We start from the raw sequence: 22,936 nt of genomic DNA, 5'->3' as shown, positions 1-22,936 counted from the left end.
TCCCTGGAACCCTGGTAGAGAAAGTATTTTTTAGATCTGATCGTTAGCCCCTTTCTGGTCCTCCCTGGTAGGTTTTTTTGCATCTACCAGGGCATGCAATAAAGTGCGTGTGTGTGTGTGTGTGGCACATTAAACAGTACACTTTACTGGGACAGGAAGCATGCTTAGCCAACATGCATAATGTGTGTTTTCTGTATAAATGAGGGTATTCTAAATGGGGAATGAGCTGAGCTTGTCTATTTATCCCTTTTTATACTCCCAGTGGTCAAAATTAGTTTTGCAAATCATCAACTACTGTAAATGTTTTGTGGGAAATGTAATTTGAGCTGGTGTCAGTATTTATAAGCACATCAGGTGCATTACTAGGACATGCATAAACTAGAACTAGAACATGCATTACTGTTTATTGAAGCCTTTTACAGCATACAATGTCACAAATATATACATCAAACATTATATTTACTACACTAATAAGCAAGCCAGCACCCCTAATTCATATACAGTATAGACATAATATGAAAAGGAGATTTATTTTTTTTTTTTTTTTCCAAAAGAGATTTCTACATTTCTATGTAGGCTTTTATGCCAGGCATCGACTGAGCAGCCTCATCATTTCTCTATATTGGTCTTCACTTTAGCAGTGATGTGCATGGCTGGAGTGGTGCTTGCTTATGGGGACATGGCTTCTGGAGCTGAATCCTCTCTTATGATGGTGGTGGTGGCCACTAGCTTCATGGGACTTTCCTGAGGAATGATGTTTTCCTCCAGTGCTGGAGTGCAGGACAGCTGAAACAAATCGATAAGATATGTCAATATAGTAAGCTTTGCTATTCCAGGCAATATGTAAATACATGTTCAGGCAATGTCACTTCAGAGGACAATGCACTATTATGAAGCAAGCAAATCTACTCAAATTTTCTTCAAGGGCAAGTATACTTTTATAAAAGATTCATTAATCCATCCCCCCAGTCCTCCTATCTCTATATTTTAGAATATAAAGATAGGTGTAGTTAGTTTCAGATGGTCTGTGATTGGCTGAAACTGAAACTGCATATCATGATCTGTGCACAGTATTATTAACCCAAAAAAATATTGTTACATATTAGTTCAGAGTATAGTATCTGTGGTAAAAATAATTAATAGTAATTAACCACTTGCCGACCGCTTACCGCATATATACTGCGGCAGGTATACGTCGGTTGCCTGATGGCAGCTAGGGGGCGAGTGCGTGCTGCTGGCGGCACGCTCCTGCTCCCGATCATCAGTGGGGAAGCCGATGCATGGGGCAGGCAGCTCCAATTGCCACCTGACCCCGCTGAGAGAGAAGGACGGTCGGCTGTGTTTTCCTTCACCCTGGGATGATCATAGAGCCCTTGTGATCCTGCTATATAGGATCACATGTCTCTATGGTCATTTCAGAAGCCACACCCCCCCCCCACAGTTAGAATCCCTCCCCTAGGATCACATTTAACCCCTTGATCACCCACAGGGTTAACCCCTTCCCTGCCAATGGCATTATTACAGTAAAAGTGCATATTTTTAGCACTGATTACTGTAGTAATGTCACTGGTACCCCCAAAAGTGTCAAAAATGTCAGTTAGGAGTCCGATCTGTCCGCCACAATGTCACAGTCCTGCAAACAATTGCAGATTGCCACCATTACTAATAAAAAAAAAACAAAAAAACAATAAAAATGACATAAATCTTTCCCATAGTTAGTAGACGCGATAACTTTTGCGCAAACTGATCAAAATACGCTTACTGCGATTTTTTTTTACCAAAAATATGTAGCAGAAAACAAATTGACCTAAAATGTTTAAAAATGTTGATTTTTACATTTTTTTTTTTAGGAATGTCATATAGCAGAATGTGAAAAATGTTGTTTTTTTTTTTCAAAATTGTCGCACTTTTTTGTTTATAGCGCAAATAATAAAAATTGCAGAGGTGATAAAATATCACCAAAGGAAAGCTCTATTTGTGGGAAAAAAAGGACGTAAAATTTGTTTGGGTACAGTGTCATGCGACCGCGCAATTGTCCATTAAATAACGCAGTGCCGAATCGCAATATAGGGCCTGGTCAGGAAGGGGGCAAATCCTTCCGGTCTTAAAGTGGTTAATGTATAGTCATTAGTAAATAAACTATTCTAAATATTTCCACACTAAATGCGGGAGGTGTAGAATCCACATTAATTGTATGTGAATTTGCATGTAGCTTTTTATTATATATGGAACAAATTGTTTTACTTACAAATATTTACATGTCCCTCTGCACCTATCCTGAAAAAGAAAAAAATGAACAGAATTTTAGCATGAACTTCATTTTGTAAGATTCTTTTCTTACATCTATGAACATTACCTAGTAAATAAGATATAAACAGACTATCAGAAACTAGAGAACTAAAATGTATTTCTTACATATAAAGAAAATGCAGACTCCTCGGTTCTGACCCTTACATACACTACCTGTCCATTTGAATATTACTGCCCAGTTGTGACAGATGAGCAAAAATATTTATGTTGACGGAATTTACAATTTAAACCCCCGGTCTAATAATACTCTTGAGGCCCATGCTGAAACGTACACTCTGGCTCTGCCACACAGCACAGCCATCCTGGTGACCTGACTTTTCTCTGATGCAGCTAAATAACACAGCTAGGCCACCTCCATACCCCTCTTTGTATGATATCACAGTAAGCATGTTCCTTGTCTAACATCTGAAATATATACCTGTGCTCTTCTCCTTCCAGCATTTTCCTATAAGTAGCAATCTCAATATCCAGAGCCAGTTTAACATTCATCAGTTCCTGGTAGTCTCTTAGTTGGCGAGCCATGTCCTGCTTGGCCTTCTGTAGGGCAGCCTCCAATTCAGACAACTTATGTTTGGCATCTCTGACAGCAGCTTCACCACTTTCCTCAGCTTCCCTGATGGCAGCTTCAAGTGCAGCACGCTAGAAATAAATAAATAACATGCGTCAATTCCGGTCAATTGATTATCTTCTGCTTTCTTTTATTTGGGTTCAATAAGCTTGACAAAATATACATGAGCATAAAGGATCCTAATGAAACAAGTGCTGAAAAAGTTCTGTTTCCATTAAATCAATAAGAAAACAATAAATTACATATTACAAAGGAATTGTACTTTATATATAAATAGGAAACAAAAGACATTTCTGGTCAGTCTAAATCTGGAAAAAGATAACATTAAACATTCATCTAAACATGCGCTATGCAGTTGTTAAAAACCCTAATCAGATGTGCTAACAATATTGTAAAGTTGGTCATTAAATGATAAAAAAACTCTGGATTTATACCTGGGATTTGGCACATTCAATTTCACCTTTAAGCTTCTGAATTGTTCGATTGAGATCCGCAATCTCATTTTGGCTGTTCTGCAGATTGTTTCCATTCCTTCCAGCTGCCAATCGCAGGTCTTCAAACTGTAGATAATAAAAAAATGAAAGTTCTGAATACTTGTGGACACCAAATATTTTAATTTAATTTGTTATTCTAAGCATCATTTTATTTGAAGGCTTTGTCTCATAGCAAACTGAATTTGTTATTATATCAAGATATAAAATTACTGTTTAAAATTGAATTATCATAGGTGGTAGATACCGGCAAAAAAAAACATTAACACAGATGTTTAAATGATATCCAACCCCCCCCCCCAAAAAAAAAAAAATATATATATATATATATATATATATATATATATATATATATATATATATATCAGTTTACCAGTACTTTGATGTGGTGGCAGCATTATTTTCCTTTTTCATGCTAACATTTTCAGCAAGTAAAGAAAATATGTGTTGATCTTGCCAGAAATGCAGTGTCTTGGATACTTCCAGTGAGTTGAACTAAGCGCACAATCAATGTATTCTTCCGTCTGTAAACTACTAATCCCAACCACTAACGTAATAGAGACAGAGAGGTAGACATATTTGAAGTCATGGAGAGATACAGTAGAGTGAGGGAAATGAAGTGTGTTTTTTTTAGTATTACCAAGTAAACAAAAGGAAGAAGGCCAAAAAAGAAAACAAATGCAGGAGCTGTAAAATGTCATATATTACATTTCTTTGGGAGAGAAGATATGCTATTTAATGCATTTTAACTTTGGGCTGAACTTTAAATAGCATATTATATCGTTTTCAAGGAAAAGAATTGGCTGAAATCAAAATCTAAAATTAAATTGTTTTAAAATAAACCTTGGCAAAATATCGGCTGTGGTGGACATATTTAAAATTAACCTTGGCAGAATATTGGCTGTGGTGGACATATAACAATTCCTCCCAATGACTTTTTCAAACTCTAATGTCTAGCTGCTTACATATATTCTGAATTACAATGCATGATGATGCCTGTGGCCTTGTAGCTCTAATGATAACACACTCACCCTGGATTGGTACATGGCTTCAGCCTCTGCTCTGCTTCTGTTAGCAATCTCTTCATATTGAGCTCTGACATCAGCGATTATACCATTGATGTCTAGGTCTCGGCTGTTGTCCATTGACACAAGAACTGAAGTGTCTGAAATCTGAGCTTGGAGTTGATTGATTTCCTGCAAATTTAGAAAATATGTACATCAACTACAGTACAGCATTATAAAATGAATTAGGGAATGTGTTTATGGCCCACAAGGAGCATTATTTACCGCATCATACAGGGTCCTAAGGAAGCTGATCTCATCGTTCAGGGAGTCGGCCTTGGCCTGAAGTTCAGCTTTGTTCATGAAAGCAGCATCAACATCCTAAAGTTAGAAATACAGGTATAAGTGTTGCTTTAACAGACAATACAGAAAGCTGAGACTCATTTTAAAATGTTTACCCTCTTTAGAGAAACAAATTCATTCTCAGCTCCTGTTCTTCTGTTGACTTCATCTTCATATCTGTAAAAAGATACTTTTTTATTTTCTCGAATGTCCTTTACATGCTAAACAATCTGTAAATGTTTAACTGTTTTTTTATTCAATTCTTGTGATATTTGTATTGCTAAACGTTATGCCTTGAACCTGTGTTAAGTTTTATTAACATTTTAAACCACCTGAGACCCCAGTGCCAATTTAAAATGGTTGGAGTAGAGTGACTATTCATTCTTTTTTTTGTAAAACCACATACACTGGGTACATCAGTCAATGTAATAGTGGGGATTGTAGAAATGACACACATAAATGATAGCAGCAGTCGGAGCAGACAGGCAGGGAGGGAAGGGGGAGGAGGACAGGAGAGGACAGAGCAGGACTGGGAATGATTGGGGATGATGGAGTCACGTAAACTGACCATGGTGTCAGTGGTAAGCAGCCATGATAAACTGTGGTCAGTTTACAAGGAGGAGGGCAGTACCAGGCAGGATCAGCCAGGTATTTCAGGTGATACAGGGGGCCAAATTAGACAGCATAAGCACTGTGCTGTATATACATGCTTTAAAGTAACAGGATTCATTTGTTTTTTAGATTTTTTAATGGTGGCAAATATAAATAAGTCACATTGTAATAATTTGTGCCAATGTCAACAAGATTTAATCTTATTGTAATAGTGCGCAAATTATTTCTGCAAACCATCCCCCCCCCCCCCCTGAGTTAATTGAAGCATCAAAAAAGGAATTAGGCTCTCCTAAAATGCATATGTTCACTTTGAGTTTTACTATATTGCTATATTACCTAAATTAGTGATATGATTTTAAAATGCATTTTTCTCATTTTGTGCTATTTATTTCCAATAAAAACCAAGAATATAAATTATATATATATATATATATATATATATATATATATATATATATATATATATATATATATATATATATATATAAAAGCCCTGCCTGTTCCTAGAAATCTAAACACAGTACCAAAGCAAATGTATACCAATGTATTATTTTGTAGCTGAAGAAATTGCAATATTTGCCTTTATTTAGATCTGCAGTTGCCATCGTGCTACACAGCTATAATACCAGCCATTTGAGTGAAAGTTCTGTTGAGACCTGACATAAGCACACTGGCAACAGTTATCACCAGAGGCATGCCCTAAATGTAGCATACACTGTATGTGTTTGATTTAAGGATTTTTGATTAAGGATTTAAAAACATAAAGAACATTTCAAACTTGAGCTTTACTTTGAGCAACAGTTTAATTGTGAGCTAGTTCTGCTTTAAGAACTAGATGCTGTTCTCTGCAAGAGGTTACCTCAGAACTCTCAAAGCTTCTCAGTAGAGACACCATGGATGCTCGTATCTTCACCGGCCTTACTCACAAATTCTCCATGAAATGGGACACTTACCTCTCTATTATGCACCCGACATACTCCTGCTCATCCTGGATTGACTCTTTGTTTCAAGCATCATTCTCCAAGTTTTCACCTGACTCTTGTATGCCTACCTAACCTCTACACCTGCCATTCTGCAATGCCCTTCCTTTGATTTGCGATCTCCCTCGTACGTTTCTCCTCTTCTGGTCTGAGATGTCCATTAAAACATCTGCCAGTTGCTGATATGAACCTTTAGCCTGAGTGCCCCAACCCTGCCGTGCCCTAAAGTCCGGGTGTGCCCTTCCGTGCACCCGAGCTTTACACCTTTTTGATGTGGAGTGTTATTGGGAATGCCATTCATGTCTCTATATATATATACTTTGTGACCTCAGGAACGTAATATTTTATATAATTGATATTCTTCAGACATGACTGTGCTTCCCATATATTTCCTCACATGTTTCCCACCTTCTTCTCCCCCCCTCCTTACTACTTGCCCTGTCTTTAACCTAACCCCTCCCTCTCCCCCCCTCCTGCAGTCCTTGCTTCCAGATTCCCTCATCCCCCTCCTCACCCTTACCCCCCCCCCTATCCATCGCTTATCCTCCCCCAGTCCCTATTGCTATTTGACTATACTAGTTTATTCTGGATTTCAGGTTTATTAGCAGTATATATCGCCCGTTTGATAACCTGTTTACTGTACTTTTTGCTAATATGTTACTTGGAAAACTTCAATAAAATTTATTTGAAAAAAAAAAAAAGAAGAACTAGATGCTAGGATTAATGGATTATTACTCAAACTTTCATATTGCCAGTCTGAGCCTGAAACATGGAGAGGGCAAAGCTTTACTGTGAGATGCAGGATACTCCATACATTAATGCATTAGTGTGGAATAGTATTGGTACCTTCTCCTTATTTCTTCCACAGTGCCCTCCATGCTGTTCCTCTCTGCATCCAGACGAGCTCTCTCACATTCTAGATTCTCCAGCTGTCGTCTGAGGTTGCCAATAAAAGCCTCAAACAGAGGTTCAATCTGACATCTGGCTGTCTTCTGCTCTTGTAGAAAAGACCATTTGGTCTCCAGCATCTTGTTCTGTTGTTCCAAAAATCTTACCTGTGTTTGGAGTATAAAATAATTGCTTATTGATATAGAAATGGCGTAACATACAGTAAAATACATGCTTTTTTTTTTTTGTTTTGTTTTATTGGGGAACTTGGTGGCGGTTCCCCATCCGGGGAGGAAGTTGTGGATGCATTCAGGAGCTCAAGTCTGGTATCTACCATGATGAGTCATATATTCTGGATTTAAACTACAGTAATGATTTACTATCAGGGCTATTGATGACAGGTTTCCCTGCTAGGTGATTACCTACTAACCACATGAGTCTCCTGTAAATGCACAACAATCCCCCTCGTTATCTACATATGATGTTGAGGCATGTGTCTCACCCTACAATAATATACAGAATATTCCAGTAACAGCTCCAGATGAAGCTTTGAAAAAGGCGAAACATGTTGAGCAATATCAAATGCACTAATATGAATGTTTGAATACGACATCAGTTGACCCGGTTGGACGGCACCTCATGTCTTTGGGCATCCGTCAACAGGAATCTCCTGATGTCAAGTATTTTGATTGCTTAAACTGTAACATCAATTATATATTCTGTATGGAAATTGTTACCTCAACAACTGCTAATCGATTGTACACTGTTTTCTGGACCTCTTTACAGGTCCTTTTTATCTAGTATGTGTTTTTTTTTTTTTGTGTTTTCTGATTTTATCTGATCTTTCAAAAATAAAAATTCATTTTAATGATACAATGTGCCCTAAAATCCTTGTTTCCCAATCCTTCCTTTTTGAAAGTTTGCAGGAGTGGTGGGATATTTGCCCGGTTTGGGCAGGGTGATCTCCGGGGTAAAATTGGATGATTGTGCAGCTTTAGTAAACACAGAGTTAAGGTGTGGGGTGAGGGTTTGGGCAAACAGCTTATAATACGCATTTGGCAGGCCATCAGGGCCAGGGGACTTCCCCGTGGGTAGTGATTGTATAGATTTGGATAGTTCTAAGTCTTAGAAGGGAGCGTTGGATTCAGAAAGTTGCTCCTTTGTCAGGTAAAGGAGCTGTAGTTTGGACAGTAAGCTTTGGATGTCTGATGGGGAGGGCTGGGGAGTATTAGAATCCTCTCTGAGGTTATAAAGCACACTATAATAATTAACAAACTCATCAGGCTTGAGGGTTCGTAATCTTACAGTTGGAAGTGGGGTGTATGATGTGGGGAATTCTGGTTTTGGCTTGGGCGGTTTTCAGTCTGTTAGCTAGGTGGTTCCAGTTTTGTTAGCATTGGCATAATATGCGAGTTTGAATGAGCGGAGATGTCTATCAAATTGTTCCACAAATAGGTCCCTTAGCTTCACCCAGAAGGTGGCTAGAGACGATGAGATGGAGGGAGTAAGGAATTTTTCGTTTTGTGTTTCGAGAGTGTGGATCTCTGTGAGGAGGGTATTTAGCTTAAGGGTGTGCTGTTTTTTAGCCCTTGCTCCCTGTTGGATGCAGATTCCCCGTATAAAAGCTTTGTCGGCATTCCATAAGGTGAATGGATCTTAAACAGAGTGGGAGTTGTGGGAAAAGAAGTCCCGGAGATGCTGAGATACAATTTTAGACGCCTGGCAGTGCTGTAACAGTTTAATATTACATCGCCACATAGGAATTCTAGAAAGGGGTCCTGCTCGTCAACCACAATGTAAATGGCGGCATAGTCAGACCATGTTGTGTCATAAATGGAGGAGGAGGAAACCCTCAGAAGAAGCCATTGGTCAGCCACAAAAAATACGAGAGTATGAGTGGTGCCTAGAAGAAAAGAACGTGTAGTCCCTTTCGCAGGCATCCTGGCATCGTCAGACATCATGAACCCCCTCTTTGTGGAATAAGTCTCAGGAGATTGGTGTCTTACACTTGAGGTTGAGCTGGAGTCTAGGTGAAGGTCCATGGTTATATTGAAGTCTCTGCATAGCAGCAGTTGGCCATACTTGATAGGGGAGATGAGTCTGAAGATTCTGCGTAGAAAACGCAGTTGGTGCATGTTAGGGGCGTAGATAGTAACAATGGTGAGTGGCATAGAGCTGAAGTCCCCTGTGACAATTATATATCTACCCTATTTTAGTATGGAGTGCTTGAGATGGATTGCCACAGATTTGTTTACGGCCAGGGGGACTCCTCGCTTCTTCTCAGATGCACTAGCCAGAAAGATGTGTGGGTAGTAGTGTTGAGCGAACACGGACTGTATTATTCGTGTTCGTACCGAATAATTGGATTTTTTGTACCCGAACACGGACACGGACACTTTACTGTATGTTCGGGTAAAAATCCGTGTTCGGTCGTTTTATTTCCGGGTTTTGCATGCTTTGGCGCTCTTTTCATGGCGGGCTTTCAACAGCCAATCAACAATCGTTTAACTGGTGTGCCTTAAGCCATCCCAGCCATGCCTGCAAATGTCTCAGTAGCTGTGATTGGCCGTCTGAAGCATGTGACCAAGTCTTTATAAGTTCGAGGCAGCCGCAGCGGCGTCATTATGCTGCTTAGATTCAGGGACAGAGCACACATCAACGTGCTGGCTGCTGATTAGGGAAAGATAGGCAGGAAAAAACCATTTGTGTCCGGATAGAATTGAGGGACAGGTCGGAGTGTTTAGGCAGGGCGAGTTGTAGGCATTTTAGGGATAGAGTCTGCTGAATTATAGGGTCAGTGTCTTCTACAAACTACAATCGATATTGCTGTGTGGGGGGTGGGGTCTGCACTCAATCCTGATCTACGATCTCTTCTCAATCCTGTTAGGGACAGAGTCTGCTGAATTTTAGGGAAACTGTGTTCTACAAACTACAATCGATATTGCTGTGTGGTGTGGGATTGGAGATAGGCAGGTGTCAGTGATCCACATCCATTTTTCTGTGTGTGAGCTGCAGTGAACACAATCTTTTTGGGCTGCAGTGAACACAATCTTTTTGGGCTGCAGTGAACACAATCTTTTTGGGCTGCAGTGAACACAATCTTTTTGGGCTGCAGTGAACACAATCTTTTTGGGCTGCAGTGAACACAATCTTTTTGGGGTGCAGTGAACAAAATCTTTTTGGGGTGCAGTGAACACAATCCTTTTTGGTGTGCAGTGAACACAATCTTTGTGGGGTGCAGTGAACAAAATCCTTTGTGGGGTGCAGTGAACACAATCTTTTTGGGGTGCAGTGAACAAAATCCTTTTTGGGGTGCAGTGAACAACATCCTTTTTGGGGTGCAGTGAACACAATCTTTTTGGGGTGCAGTGAACAAAATCCTTTGTGGGGTGCAGTGAACACAATCTTTTTGGGGTGCAGTGAACACAATCTTTTTGGGGTGGAGTGAACAACATCCTTTTTGGGGTGCAGTGAACAAAATCCTTTTTGGGGTGCAGTGAACAAAATCATTTTTGGGGTGCAGTGAACACAATCTTTTTGGGGTGCAGTGAACACAATCTTTGTGGGGTGCAGTGAACACAATCTTTTTGGGGTGGAGTGAACAACATCCTTTTTGGGGTGCAGTGAACAACATCCTTTTTGGGGTGCAGTGAACACAATCTTTTTGGGGTGCAGTGAACACAATCTTTGTGGGGTACAGTGAACAGAATCTTTGTGGGGTGCAGTGAACACAATCTTTGGGGGGTACAGTGAACACAATCTTTGTGAGGTGCAGTGAACACAATCTTTGTGGGGTGCAGTGAACACAATCATTGTGGGGTGCAGTGAACTCAATCTTTGTGGGGTACAGTGAACACAATCTCATACTTCTGAAGGTTTGAGGGTGCTGCCTGTTCCATACTCCCCCTACTCCTCATCTAGCCTTTTAGGGGTACAAACAATAGTAATTGGGGCCTAGTGTGGTTGTGTACGTGTGATATACATACACTTTTTTGGGATCATATTTTCTATTCCGCTATTTAATCAAAAACCTTTGGGGATCAGTTAAATTGGGGGATAGTCTGTGTTGGTACGTGTGAGAGAGATCCACCTTTCCAAGTTGTTGGGGTTCATCTCATACTTCTGAAGGTTTGAGGGTGCTGCCTGTTTCATACTCCCCCTACTCCTAGCCTTTTAGGGGTACAAACAATAGTAATTGGGGCCTAGTGTGGTTGTGTACGTGTGATATACATACACTTTTTTGGGATCATATTTTCTATTCCGCTATTTAATCAAAAACCTTTGGGGATCAGTTAAATTGGGGGATAGTCTGTGTTGGTACGTGTGAGAGAGATCCACCTTTCCAAGTTGTTGGGGTTCATCTCATACTTCTGAAGGTTTGAGGGTGCTGCCTGTTCCATACTCCCCCTACTCCTAGCCTTTTAGGGGTACAAACAATAGTAATTGGGGCCTAGTGTGGTTGTGTACGTGTGATATACATACACTTTTTTGGGATCATATTTTCTATTCCGCTATTTAATCAAAAACCTTTGGGGATCAGTTAAATTGGGGGATAGTCTGTGTTGGTACGTGTGAGAGAGATCCACCTTTCCAAGTTGTTGGGGTTCATCTCATACTTCTGAAGGTTTGAGGGTGCTGCCTGTTCCATACTCCCCCCTACTCCTAGCCTTTTAGGGGTACAAACAATAGTAATTGGGGCCTAGTGTGGTTGTGTACGTGTGATATACATACACTTTTTTGGGATCATATTTTCTATTCCGCTATTTAATCAAAAACCTTTGGGGATCAGTTAAATTGGGGGATAGTCTGTGTTGGTACGTGTGAGAGAGATCCACCTTTCCAAGTTGTTGGGGTTCATCTCATACTTCTGAAGGTTTGAGGGTGCTGCCTGTTCCATACTCCCCCTACTCCTAGCCTTTTAGGGGTACAAACAATAGTAATTGGGGCCTAGTGTGGTTGTGTACGTGTGATATACATACACTTTTTTGGGATCATATTTTCTATTCCGCTATTTAATCAAAAACCTTTGGGGATCAGTTAAATTGGGGGATAGTCTGTGTTGGTACGTGTGAGAGAGATCCACCTTTCCAAGTTGTTGGGGTTCATCTCATACTTCTGAAGGTTTGAGGGTGCTGCCTGTTCCATACTCCCCCTACTCCTAGCCTTTTAGGGGTACAAACAATAGTAATTGGGGCCTAGTGTGGTTGTGTACGTGTGATATACATACACTTTTTTGGGATCATATTTTCTATTCCGCTATTTAATCAAAAACCTTTGGGGATCAGTTAAATTGGGGGATAGTCTGTGTTGGTACGTGTGAGAGAGATCCACCTTTCCAAGTTGTTGGGGTTCATCTCATACTTCTGAAGGTTTGAGGGTGCTGCCTGTTCCATACTCCCCCTACTCCTAGCCTTTTAGGGGTACAAACAATAGTAATTGGGGCCTAGTGTGGTTGTGTACGTGTGATATACATACACTTTTTTGGGATCATATTTTCTATTCCGCTATTTAATCAAAAACCTTTGGGGATCAGTTAAATTGGGGGATAGTCTGTGTTGGTACGTGTGAGAGAGATCCACCTTTCCAAGTTGTTGGGGTTCATCTCATACTTCTGAAGGTTTGAGGGTGCTGCCTGTTCCATACTCCCCCTACTCCTAGCCTTTTAGGGGTACAAACAATAGTAATTGGGGCCTAGTGTGGTTGTGTACGTGTGATATACATACACTTTTTTGGGATCATATTTTCTATTCCGCTATTTAATCAAAAACCTTTGGGGATCAGTTAAATTGGGGGATAGTCTGTGTTGGTACGTGTGAGAGAGATCCACCTTTCCAAGTTGTTGGGGTTCATCTCATACTTCTGAAGGTTTGAGGGTGCTGCCTGTTCCATACTCCCCCTACTCCTAGCCTTTTAGGGGTACAAACAATAGTAATTGGGGCCTAGTGTGGTTGTGTACGTGTGATATACATACACTTTTTTTGGATCATATTTTCTATTCCGCTATTTAATCAAAAACCTTTGGGGATCAGTTAAATTGGGGGATAGTCTGTGTCGGTACGTGTGAGAGAGATCCACCTTTCCAAGTTGTTGGGGTTCATCTCATACTTCTGAAGGTTTGAGGGTGCTGCCTGTTCCATACCCCCCCTACTCCTCATCTAGCCTTTTAGGGGTACAAACAATAGTAATTGGGGCCTAGTGTGGTTGTGTACGTGCGAGATACATACACTTTTTTTGATCATATTTCCTATTCCGCTATTCAATAAAAACCTTTGAGGATCAATTGAATTGCGGGATAGTCTGTGTCGGTACGTGTGAGAGAGATCCACCTTTCCAAGTTGTTGGGGTTCATCTTATACTTCTGAAGGTTTGAGGGTGCTGCCTGTTCCATACTCCCCCTACTCCTCATCTAGCCTTTTAGGGGTACAAACAATAGTAATTGGGGCCCAGTGTGGTTGTGTACGTGTGATATACATACACTTTTTTTGGATCATATTTTCTATTCCGCTATTTAATTTAACTGGGCCTCCATGCGAGACCTGTGTGCCTTGTTGCGCTGTTTTGAGTACTCCACCAACATGGCCAGTGGCAATGACGCCGTTCTCAGCTTAACTATCCCACTTCTATGCCTCCTTGAAAAAACAATTCGGGCGATGATGGAAGAGGATGTGGCACAGGATGAGGAGGAGGAGGAGGATGAAGAGGTAACATTTCCAAGGCTTTCAGGGCAGTCATTCGCAAGGGGCTCCGAGGGTGGGTTCCTGCACACGCAAACGCCAGGGACGCAATTGTCCAGCAGGGGCACAGTTCTGGAGGATGAGGAGGATGAGGAGGAGGAGGAGCTGGAGGAGGAGATGGAACCATGTTCACAGCAGGGTGGCACCCAGGCCAGCTCATGGCCATCACTGGTGCGTGGCTGGGGGGATACAGAGGACACGGACGATACACCTCCCACAGAGGACAGCCTTTCGTTGCCTCTGGGCAGCCTGGCACACATGAGCGATTACATGCTGCAGTGTCTCCACAACGACCGCCGAGTTGCCCACATTCTAATTTGTGCTGATTACTGGGTGGCCAAGCTGCTGGATCCCCGTTACAAGGACAACGTACCGTCCTTAATTCACTCACTGGAGCGCGATCGCAAGATGCGCGAGTACAAGCGCACGCTGGTAGACGCCATGCTGCTGGCATTCCCATCTGACAGCGGGGCCACAGTGGAAGCACAAGGCAGAGGAGGAGGAGGAGGAGGTCGCCAACGCAACCAGGGCACCGCCAGCACCTCAGAAGGCAGGGTTAGCATGGCCGAAATGTGGAAAAGCTTTGTCAGCATGCCACAACAAACAGCAGCACCAGCAGCTCAGATGGAACGTCTTAGCAGGAGGCAGCATTTTACCAACATGGTGGAGCAGTATGTGTGCACACTCCTACATGTAGTGAATGACGGGTCTGCCCCCTTCAACTTCTGGGTCTCCAAATTGGGCACATGGCTTGAGCTTGCCCTTTACGCCTTGGAGGTGCTGGCGTGCCCTGCAGCCAGTGTATTATCTGAACGGGTATTTAGCACGGCTGGGGGCGTTATAACAGACAAGCGCAGCCGCCTGTCCAGAGACAATGTGGACAAGCTCACGTTCATTAAAATGAACCAGGCATGGATCCCACGGGACTTTTCCGTACCTTATGCAGAATAGCAATGGATACCGACCTTACCCACCCATTGTTCCATTTTTGCTCTTTCTCACTCTTTTGGGGTGTACCCTCATTTAAAATTTTTGAAAAGAAGCAGTGTTGGCTACCTCGTCCTCCTCCTCAGGGCCAGATTAATGTAGGGGCTATTGGAGCTGCAGCTCCAGGCCCCTACCTTTTATATAGGCCCCGGGTTGGCCATATTCACTGTTACCGCTCTTCTGTCACTTGTAAACACAGAAGTCTGGCTTCTATGCTCGCTTCCCCAGGCAGCACCCTCAGAACCTCCCCACACAGCGTGAAGGCCGGACAAGGAGGGACAGTTGGCGATGCATGGATGTGTTTATGGGCTTCAGAGACAGCATCCCATGTTGAATTAGGCATGCATGGCTGCACCCTTCCTCCTCTGGGTGCATGGCAAGGCACGGCCCTTAAGGCCCTTCAAAATCCTCAGCACCAAGCCCATGATGCTGTTAATCCGGCCCTGGTCCTCCTCCACCGCCGCTTCCACCTACACCGCCCATAGGTGTGCGCAGCCTATTGCATTAAGGTGTGCACCCCAAAGTTGAAATACACATGCATGTGTTTGCCAGCAGGGAGAGTAATGTATCGGGGCCATGTACCTGTAGGCAAGGAGAAATAGAGCAGAGCAGGTCCCAGGGAGATCTTTCCCATCTCCTCACTGGCAATGCTATGTGCCCTAGGTGATTAGGGTGTGCCCAGGCACACCCAGCACACCCTGTGCGCACGCCTATGTCACCGCTAGGCTTGTGACGGTATCAGATTTTCATGCTGCGATTAATTGATTAAGGTTTTGCCACGGTATACGGTATTATCACGGTATTCTATTATTAAATTTAAATTATTAAATTTCCACCTCACTTCAATTTCATTGCTGAATTTAGGGGCTTTGGTTCACTTATGCACATTATTATATAGTCAGTCAGTACAGACTCTGTGAACCAGGCCTAAAATAGGTCATCAAGCAGTGTCTGGCCTAACTGGTGATAACTGGTTCTGGCGCTCGGCTCCGATCCGATGGCCTGGTCATTAAGAGGGCAAATCCTTGTGGTCAAGAAGTGGTTAAACCTGAAGGAGGTGTTGTTTATAAATTACTTTACTATTGCTTTAGGCCTGGTTCACATGTATGCGGGTTGGTGGTTCACATTTGCACAGGCATAGCAGCCCATTGATTTGAATGGGCTGCTATGCCCTCATTTTCCGCAGAAAAAAGGTGCATGCAGCATTTTTTTAAAATTCAGTGGCCTTGAAATCCATCCTGCTTTTGCACCATGCGACTAACCTGCAGTTCCTGCTCTGGCAAGCTTTCTGCATTTTTTGTATACGTGGGCACGGCATTTAAAAATAAACAGTTTGCGTGTGCAGCAACGGCAGGTAAGTCGCATGGTGCAAAAGAAGGATGGATTTCATGGCCACTGCATTTTTTTAAATTCTGCATGCACCTTTTTTCAGCTGAAAACGCAGGCATAGCAGCTCAAGCCCATTCACATCAATGGGCTGCTATGCCTGTGCAAATGTGGGCCCCCAACCCGCATACATGTGAACCAGGCCTAAAGCAATAGTAAAGTCATTAATTGGTTAAACCTGCAGGAGGACCGGTGTTTTTATCTATTAATGACTTTACTATTGCTTTAGGCCTGGTTCACATGTATGCGGGTTGGGGGCCCACATTTGCACAGGCATAGCAGCCCATTGATGTGAATGGGCTTGAGCTGCTATGCCTGCGTTTTCAGCTGAAAAAAGGTGCATGCAGAATTTAAAAAAATGCAGTGGCCATGAAATCCATCCTTCTTTTGCACCATGCGACTTACCTGCCGTTGCTGCACACGCAAACTGTTTATTTTTAAATGCCGTGCCCACGTATACAAAAAATGCAGAAAGCTTGCCAGAGCAGGAACTGCAGGTTAGTCGCATGGTGCAAAAGCAGGATGGATTTCAAGGCCACTGAATTTAAAAAAAATGCTGCATGCACCTTTTTTCTGCGGAAAATGAGGGCATAGCAGCCCGTTCAAATCAATGGGCTGCTATGCCTGTGCAAATGTGGGCCGCCAACCCGCATACATGTGAACCGCCAACCCGCATACATGTGAACCACCAACCCGCATACATGTGAACCAGGCCTAAAGCAATAGTAAAGTCATTAATAGATAAAAACACCGGTCCTCCTGCAGGTTTAACCACTTCTGGATCGCAAGGATTTGCCCCTTTAAAGACCAGGCCATCGGATCAGAGCGCCAGGACCAGTCATCACCAGGTAGGCCAGACACTGCTTGATGGCTATATAATAATGTAATGTGGGCTGCTAGGCGTGTGTGTGTGTATATATATATTTATTAGAGCTGCACGATTCTGGCCAAAATGAGAATCACGATTTTTTAGCTTGGAATAAAGATCACGATTCTCTCACGATTCTCTGTGTAACAAAAAAAAAAAAAATTGGGATAACTTTACTGTTACGTTTTTTTTTTTTTTTTTTATTCATTAAAGTCTAATCATTGCGTTTGAAAGACTGCTGCGCAAATACAGTGTGACATAAAATATTACAACAATCGCCATTTTATTCTGTAGGGTCTCTGCTAAAAAAATATATAAAATGTTTGGGGGTTCTAAGTACTTTTCTAGCAAAAAAAAAACTGATTTTAACTTGCAAGCAGCAAGTGTCAGAAAAAGATCCAGTCTTTAAGAGGTTAAACTTCCTTTCTCCCTGGCAGAGGGAAGGAAAAGATACAAATGTAATCATTTTTGTTTATAGTTAGGAGACTTAATGCTGAAAGGTGTTAGCTGAGTGAGTGAATGAGTCATCCAGCTCACTGAAATGTATCAATTCACAAGTCAGGCAGACTTGACAGAGAAACTCGGTATTTTAAAAATGCCACAATAACAATACCGTGGCTATGCAATACCGCGATATATCGAATTACCGAAAACCGGCATATGTCTAGTCACCGCCACATCCACCACCACCTCAACCTCCCTCCTACTCCATATGGGCCTCGTCCTTCAGAGATGAAGAAGAACATTGTTTTATTTTTCTGTTTTTTTTTGTTGTTTTAAGTTATTTCCCTATCCACATTTGTTTGCAGAGCACTTGCCATGCTCTTAATTACGTTTTGCTGCCATTTGCAGCACTCTAGCCCTTTCCTTTGGTGTTTTAGAGCCATTTTAGTGCCTTAAAGTTCGGGTCCCCATTGACTTCAATGGGGTTCGGTGTCCGGGAAAAGTTCGGTAAAAGTCCGGGACACGGACCCGGACTTTTTTTTAAAGTTCGGCCGAACCCGTCGAACACGGACATCTAGGTGTTCGCTCAACCCTAGTGGGTAGTCCTCATGTATGAATTTGGGGGTTGCTTCTCTGTGAAAATGTATTTATTGAGCACAGAAAATATCTGCATGTGCTGCAGATGCTTTTTTCCAGAGAGAAAACCTCTTGGCTGGGTGGTTGAGGCCCTTAACGTTAATAGATAGACATTTTAACGGCATTGGTAAATCACATTGGATGGTTGGTGATGGTCTGGGCATTTGAGGGGGTTTAGTCTCCAGAGGCAATGAGGGGCGTCATGGAATGACAATGTGTAATAAAAAAAACGGGCTTGCATTGTATATCCAGTAAAGTGCTGCAATACAAAAAGCTTGGGGAGGTATAAACAGCAAAAAAAATAAAAGTCTAAGAAGGTGGCCCATACTAAGGGCCGTGCGCAGTGAAGAATTGGCTGCGATGAAGCGGAATGGGGGGAACAAAGGTGAAGAAAAAAAAAGGCCTATTTGAGGCCAGGGATGTTGTCGTTAGGCAGATGAAGTGGTTCAGGAACCTCCAGATGCATTCACTTTTGCAGAAGACTACTTGCCAATCTGGTTACACCGTGCCAGGATGCTCACTATGCTATTCTGCCACCGGAGGGTCTGGTACTATGCCCCATTGTTTCAGGGCAAGCATGCTTTCTTCCAGGGGGTTGAGGCGGATGGTGGTGCCATTGTGCATGACTATTAGGTTCATCTGGTATTTTCACTTGCATGGGATCTTGTGGTTTTGCAGGGCTTTTGTCACTGTCAAGAGATTTTTGCGGCATTGGAGGGTATGTTGCGAAAGATCCGGGAGCAGGTAGACAGAGGAATAGGGTTCCAGGAGGCCCTTGAGCTGGCAAGTGGCAGATAGGATTTTTTCTTTCGTGTGGAAAAAGTGAATCCTCAGCAGGATATCTCTCCTGAGAGGAAGGAGGATCGCGGTAATCTGTGTATTCTATTGATAAGGAGATCTGTATGAGTTAGAGGGGGGACCAGAGTGGAAAAAAGGGTATGAGCATATTGCATCAGCTGGTCAGATGGGACCCCTCCTATTTTGATATTATTCCTCCTGGACCTATCCTCCAGATCCACCACTTTGTTCTTCAACCTCATGAAATCTTCAGAGTGAGCCATATGAGCATCTACCATGGTATTAAAGGAGACAGATTATTCAGACATAGATGTTTAAACCTATCCACTCTCTCTCCCAGATTTCGGATTTCAGATTTGAATTGGTTAATACAGGAAAGCGTATCTGAGTGGAGGGATGATCACAGGGACAGGAGCATGTCCTTTAGTACTGTGTCAGAGACTGGTAGGCCTGTTGTGGGGAATGCAGCAAAGGGGTCAGTATGGTTTGCCAGGCCTGAGGCCTGGATAGAGCCTACCTCCATGGTACTGGCCGGATTGTTTCTCCCTGGAGACTCTCTGCGAGCCTTGGACTTTGCTGGGCTCATTGTTGAAGGAGTGGAGGGTCCAGAGGCGTTTCCACTGCCGCTGGGGAGGAGGATGAACCTTTTCCCCCTATGGAGCTGCCTGAATGATGGCTCCCATGCTGTGGGTGTGGGCCACCGCCACCATTTTGTTTTGAGCCTGCGGCTGTGAGAAGTGAAGAACCTGGCAAGCTTTCTAGGTAGCGGCGGGTCCTTTTTGTGGCGGGTCATGTCTGGTTCTGCTGTAAGTCACTCGGGGCAGGAGGCGAGGGGATGTGGTGCTGGAGGAGCCTGGTATTGCTGTTAAAACTCGGCGGTGGACAGAGCCTCAGTCAAGTACTATACATGCTTTCACATGAACCTAAGCCAGATTGCATTGACAAAATCATTTAATTATAAACTTTTCCATATTTTTAGACTGGGACAGTGTAATTTAGTACAGAGTATACACATCTATTTTTCCATTATTAACACAGTTCACTAGAATGAACTGCATATCACTCATGTGGAAATTGGATCATTTAGGAGGCTGAATAACCTATGTTTTCATACTTTAATTTAAAGTCAATGAGGCTGATTTACTAATGGAATTAAAAATCTTCATTTAAAAGTGTGTTTGAATATTTACTTCAATCATTACTTCAATGTGAATAGCAAATTCCTGTTAAATATGATTATACAATCATGTGCAGGTGCTTTTCACTTGTTTGGATAATAATTTGGTGAATATTCACACAACTTATAAATTATGATTCTCTAACCCTTTGATAAACCAGCCCTATTGCAAATTTATATTCACTATACTAAGGGCAGCACATTTTCATAGACAGACATCCTGTGTATGACATTTTAAGTAAAGTATATGCTGGGACTTAGGGGGATAAGCTGTTTGGCCTCATTCATATTATGTAATGGCTCTGCTCAGTAATGCTGAGAGTTCTCAGTACCGATTATGTTATTGCTTGTTTATGCTTTCTATTGTGTTTTGAATGTTTCTTGTTTGTCTCAAAAATCTTCAATAAAAATGATCTGATTTTAAAAAAAAGTATATGCTGGCAAGTATTGTTAAGTAATTTTCAGAAACCTGCAGATCAATGTGAGGGCAGTCATACATAATAACATTAAACTGCACTGGATGTTTATGCAAAATAAATTGTACAATTAGGGACACAACTTTAGTACTTCAATTAAACACAACATAACACATGTACTTTGATGTGTTCTTTTTTTACCTTATAAATATTGTCGGCCACTTAATCATATGTACATAACCCTTTTTCTTTCATTGTAAACTAATTTGACAATTCTCACCTTATCAATGAAGGAGGCAAATTTATTATTCAGGCCTTTAATTTGATTCTTTTCTTCTGTTCTAACTCTTTGGATGTTTGAATCAATCTCCAGATTGAGAGGAGCCAGAAGACCCTGGTTTACAGTAACTGCTGTGATCCCTCCAGAACCAGACATTCCTTTAAATCCATGACCATGTCCAACAATACCAAATCCAGATCCAGATCCATGTCCACTTTTTCCTAAATGGAAACTCCCCACTGAAATCTTAGGTCCCTTTGACCCAACATAATGGTCACTCTTGCTGCTGAAACAATGCTGGGGCTGGTGAACATTTTTAGACGAGTGTGATAAGAAGCTGTGTGAGCTGGAAAGTTTGGGTAATGAAACAGAACCAGAACTGAAGTGCTTGTGTCCAGATGAGGCCAGGATGGAGCGGTGAGACATGATGGATCTCCTCTTAGAGTTTAGACAGAGAATCTAAGGTGTTGTCCACTCTCTAGAGCAATGTTCAATGCACTGACACTTGCTAGGCTCTATTTATACTAAACTGGGTGTAGTTAGTAATATTGACATTGTTGTGACGTTCGATGATTTGAGCTTGATGATAATAGTTCATCCGTTTGTCACAGAAAATAAAACAGTAACCCACCTATATTTTCAAAGCTGTGATACTTTTACTAGTGGCTAATAATATAATAAAACAATGTTTAATTAGTATAAGCAATATTAGCTGATGCTTTTACAAGAAATAATTACCATGTCTTGTATATGCCCCAGTAATGCCTTACAAGTTGGATCTGCTTGGAATGGCTCATTATTTAAAAAAAAAAAAAAAAAAAAAAACAAGATATTGAATTTCAGGGATTTTAACTATATTAATTTTAAGGTTATTTATGCTATTTCTCCCTGCAAAAGTCTTTCACGCTTAGACTATTTTACAGCTTTTATGATATAATTATGGTCTAGTCTATTTTAGAATTATTTATCATTTCCCCCTACAAAAGTCTTCCACACATATTTTACAGATTTTTATAGTACAATCGTATAGTCTATTTTGGATTAATTTACAAAAGCCATTGGAGTTGAATTACTAAAACGGGAGAGTGCAGAATCTGGTGTAGCTCTACATAGTAACCAAACAGCTTCTAACTTCAGCTTGTTTAATTAAGCTTTGACCAGAAAACCTGGAAGCTGATTGGTTTTTATGCAAGATTTTGCACACTCTAGTTTTATTTTAATATATATTTACCCCATTGCATCCCCAACATAATACAATGGTTAAAATATCAAAAAAGCTATAAATTGTTAAGCATCCAAACAATTACAGTACCTGTAGGTGTAAGAAGAAAATCACACAAAGGAAAGAATAATACATAACTGAAAGATAAAAAAATATCAGGTGGCATGTAGTCTTTGTCAAGGAATGAACCTGTTCACCACTAAATCGAGAGGGCTAAACCCTCTTAAATTTACCTGCACAACCCCTTGGTGAGATATATATATATATATATATATATATATATATGTAGCACCCTCCTAGACAGGTGCTAGGTAAAAGCATTTTTTTTGCTCCATCTGCTTATCAGGGGAGCCTGATCTTTAGTTAGTGCTCAGTGTGTATTCATCTGGTCTCAGGGAGTGTCCCCACTGCATCCAGTAGGGAGGCCTGTTGGACAGTGGAGGAAACCTGGCCAATGATACATAGGCTTTTGGTGGGGAGGGAACTACCGCAGTGCATCCTGGGATTGACTATAAAAGCCGAGAGCACATGAGGCAGGGTGTCTTTGGGCGGGAAGCCGGGTCCCAGAAGGAGGGTGATGGCTGTCTCTACTCAGAGAGGAAGGTGGTCACAGGCAGTCAGCCTAGTGAGCCAGGTGTGGACCTGAGCCAGAGAAGTCCTGAGGAAACTGACAGCGGAGCTGAAGGCAAAGCTACCTGGGAAAAACAGTGTCCGTGAGTACCAGGAGGCTTGCCAGGGGTCTGCCCAGGAAGCGGACCACTCCAGTGAGGTCAGTGGACAGAAGATCAGCACA

At 41.9% G+C, this 22,936-nt stretch overlaps 1 protein-coding gene across 1 annotated transcript; it reads right to left on the bottom strand.

The window, feature by feature from the left end:
- Positions 1-634: 634 nt before the first annotated feature.
- On the bottom strand, positions 635-21,347 carry LOC309545298 (keratin, type II cytoskeletal 7-like; the record flags this gene model as incomplete). Its single annotated transcript, XM_082244441.1, has 9 exons — positions 635-786; positions 2,249-2,277; positions 2,729-2,949; positions 3,313-3,438; positions 4,401-4,565; positions 4,659-4,754; positions 4,832-4,892; positions 7,154-7,362; positions 20,922-21,347. 9 exons carry the CDS (start codon positions 21,345-21,347, stop codon positions 635-637), a joined length of 1,485 nt encoding a protein of 494 aa, XP_082100567.1.
- Between the last annotated feature and the right edge of the window lie 1,589 nt (positions 21,348-22,936).

This window comes from Pelophylax lessonae (genome assembly GCF_965119305.1).
Source record: "Pelophylax lessonae genome assembly, chromosome: 2".
In the NCBI taxonomy this organism is placed as follows: Eukaryota; Metazoa; Chordata; class Amphibia; order Anura; family Ranidae; genus Pelophylax; species Pelophylax lessonae.
Note: the sequence above shows the minus strand (reverse complement) of the source record. Positions and strands in the feature narration are given on the sequence as shown.